This window comes from Macrobrachium nipponense, chromosome 11 (assembly GCF_015104395.2).
Source record: "Macrobrachium nipponense isolate FS-2020 chromosome 11, ASM1510439v2, whole genome shotgun sequence".
NCBI classification, from domain to species: Eukaryota; Metazoa; Arthropoda; class Malacostraca; order Decapoda; family Palaemonidae; genus Macrobrachium; species Macrobrachium nipponense.
This window is the reverse complement of record NC_061087.1, coordinates 1,883,944-1,887,523: the sequence shown is the minus strand read 5'-3', so window position 1 is coordinate 1,887,523 and position 3,580 is coordinate 1,883,944. Positions and strand designations below refer to the sequence as shown.

Below are 3,580 nucleotides of genomic sequence, written 5' to 3'. Positions count from 1 at the left end.
AAAAACACTGATTTATATTTTCCCCTCTGCAAACTTCATTAGGACTTAGTCTTATTCGTATATTTCCTTCCCCCTCCACCTTCCTTACTCCACGTTTACTTCAGAAACAATATATATAATATATATATATATATATATATATATATATATGTATATATATATATAATATATGTATATATATATATATATATAATATATATATAATCTATTTCCGTTAAAAGTGTTGTTTCAGAATATAACAACACAACAATCAGTGTCACATTCTTCTACAAGGAGTGAATGAAATTCAACCACCCGTCACGAGAACACTGTGGTGTTCAACCGGTGTACACACATTCAGAGGATAAATGAATGGCGGGGTTATACCGTGTAGAATTTATTCTGGTGCACACTGGACCATGAAAAAGATAACAAACTGCCTGACACAATACACCAGCTAGAGAAATACCCTGAAATTATGCGCTTTGGACGCAATGTAGAACCCATGTTGGCAAGATTAATTTATAATCAAATGCACCTCCAGTTTAACGCACTGTGCAGTAAGCCTTATTAGTTTATTTCATTTTTTTTAGTGAATGCTAAACTATCGACAATAAAATGCCATCTCTATGGGAAATGTAGTTGCTTTATCCTCTTGCCCTCGTTGGAAATTCCTTTGGCTAGAAAACACTACACGCACACACACACACACACACACACATATTCTTCCAATATGTGGTCATGACCCTAAGTTCATAAAAAATTACTACTCTGTAGTCTGTAGATTGGATTGAGTTCGGTACCGGGCCGAAACGATATGGAATTAGCAACCTCATCTCAAAATTGTTCTTGAAAATGGAATGGTACTACTGTCGGGAACCATCTTTTCTATAAGGTAAAGGCGTGCAGATGAACTTTAACACATACTCATATATATATATATATATATATATATATATATATATATATATATATATATATATATATATTTGACAAATATCTGTATGTATATATATTTATATATATGTAAATATATATACATATATACGTATATATGTGTGTGTTGTGCCTGTGTATGTATTTGTGTGTGCGTGCGTGTTCATATTATTAGCCGCATGCGTGACGTGAAATTACGCTCTATGACTAATTAAAAGAAGATTTACAAGACCATCACTAAATTTGTAAATATGGATCCCATGGGTTCAAATATCAGGAAGTATAATAAGTCCCTTATGTTTTTCAAATATTCAAGTCTTGCCATCTCATATACAATGTAAATAATCGAAGGTCTTAGATCATCATTTTAGAAGGTTTTAACTGTTTCTTAAAAGGACATTTGAATATTTACGGAAAGCAATAATTATTAAAAAGTTCAGAGATTTGAATGGGGATGTTTTCTTACTTAGAGACATGGTCGTCTATTATCACTTTACGGCTCTAATTTGGCTTGCCGCCACCTTTAAACTTTTCAGGATAAAAACAACTCAGAAATGCAATGGAAAGGAAGTACATAGTTATAGGGAAACTAAGTTTATTTTCCAAAAAGTCAAAGTCTTTAGCTGCTGCAGTCATCAAAACACCTCTCTGCCCGTGCGCGAGTACCGTATTTCCTCCGTACTCCCATTTGATTGGTCACCTGACGTCACATGACCCGTAGTGGGAGGAGCGTGAGAGTGACGTCATCGAGCGGGAGACTCCTCGGTGGGTTGGAGTCATGTCGGTCCACTCACTTTCTCAGTTGCGATCGTGTTGTCTTACGTGTTACACAGCAACCAAGTACGCTCGGAAATGAGGGCCTTAGTATTTCTCTCCGTCTTAGCCACAGGTGAGTTAGAACTTTTATATCACTTAACATACGGAAAGTTTTCAAGTTTCTTCAAAATATGGGTTCGATTGGCGTGATACGATGGAGGATTAACTATTACCTCGTGGAATGCGAAGTTAGCGCAGGTGATGTGTCTAGGCTCAGGTGTTTCAAACTTGTGTACGGTTTTTTATCGACTTACGTTAGTTTTGGGCGGTTCTCACGCAACATGGTTAACACGTGATCCCAGATGTAGTGGGAGGAACCGTTTTCGTTTTACTGTTAGAATTAATTGACAATTTATACTCACAGTAAAGCTTTGGAAAGTGAAAAAGAATGATGAGGTAAGATGTCTCTCTTCGTGGGCCACTCCCACAAGGGGGTTCCTCGCTACCTGGATGTTTACATCCTGCCAACTTGAGCCTTTGTGTAACTTCAACTCTCCTTTCTTGACATTTTATTCGCCTTTTGATTACCATATTAGTTTTATATATTAATAGTGCGTTTAACGTGCCAAGAAGACGGCGACTTGAACTGCGCAAATGCCTAACTAAAGTTACAGCTAGGTCTATTTAGATTTCGTATGTTCGTTTATGCGTTACTGGCGTCGGCCAGGCCAGGCTCTCATTCAAACAGGTAAACTAAGGTGGACCGAGAAGCTTTGATATTTATCAATCAGCAAAGAGTAGCCTACAGCTGACTGGCTTTTGCCCTTGAAGCATATTTTTTCTAGACGATGTAACGACTAGTGCATATGAAGAGACTTAATTCAAGAGATCGTGAGCTTGGATAATTACCAATGTTGCAACTCAATGATGTCATTCGTCGGTGGAGATGGGACTAATGGTTGCTAGACAGCGGTGGGGATGTGTAAGTTTTTATTTTTATTTATTTTTTTTTATTTCTAAGCAAACCAGGGATTATTAACGGATTATGGATTACGTTATCCAACACATTTGTTTGGCTTTTTATAGCCCTAATTATACAGAGATGCTCGTATATAAATATAGGTAGGCCCAGGTTTGCTGGCAGAGGACTAGGCCAACTTTTAAAATAAAGCTAAAACCAAGGAAAGCAAGTAGTATTGAAGGGATTTATTAATGCAGTATTGACTGCTTAGGCATGCTATACTACTAGTACTAGAAGCAATGAACTTGAATGTGGGATGCATTGTACCGGAACATAAATTTCTGGTTTGGTTGATCCGCATTGCTAAATGTGTTCATCGAATACCTTAAGTTTACAATTCATACTTAAAGACTGCATATATATATACCTATATATATATATATATATAATATATATATATATATATCATATATATATATATATATATACAAATATATATATATAAATATATACATAGATATATACATGTATATACATATATATATACTGTATACATATATATATAAATATATATATATACATTTTATTATATATATATATATATATATATATATATATATATATATATATATATATATTTGTTTGAATTAATAAACGTTAACAACAACTGATGTTGCTTGAATAAGAATACAAAGTAATGGATTTTCCCAGTAGTCACATTGTAAGGTTGCTTTAAGCCAAAGAAAGCGAAATTAAATGTCTACGAGTCTTTGAATGTTTCTGTCTGGTAGACATTATTCTCTTCTCTCTCTCTCTCTCTCTCTCTCTCGCTCTCTATCTCTCTCTCTCTCTATTTGATTGAGCGTTTCATTGTACAGCATAACATTGTCTTTGACAACTATAGCGGGAATATTTGATGGCCCCTCTCTGTTACTGTTGAAGTCATTA

At 34.9% G+C, this 3,580-nt stretch overlaps 1 protein-coding gene across 1 annotated transcript in view; it reads left to right on the top strand.

Annotated features, from left to right (window-relative positions):
- The first annotated feature begins 1,649 nt into the window (after positions 1–1,649).
- Positions 1,650–3,580, top strand: part of LOC135215807 (lachesin-like) — a 395,715-nt gene continuing 393,784 nt past the window's right edge. Inside the window, exon 1 of the mRNA XM_064250792.1 lies at positions 1,650–1,804. Coding sequence (XP_064106862.1) covers positions 1,768–1,804 — 37 coding nt within the window. The 5' untranslated portion in view covers positions 1,650–1,767. The remainder of the gene's footprint in view (positions 1,805–3,580) is intronic.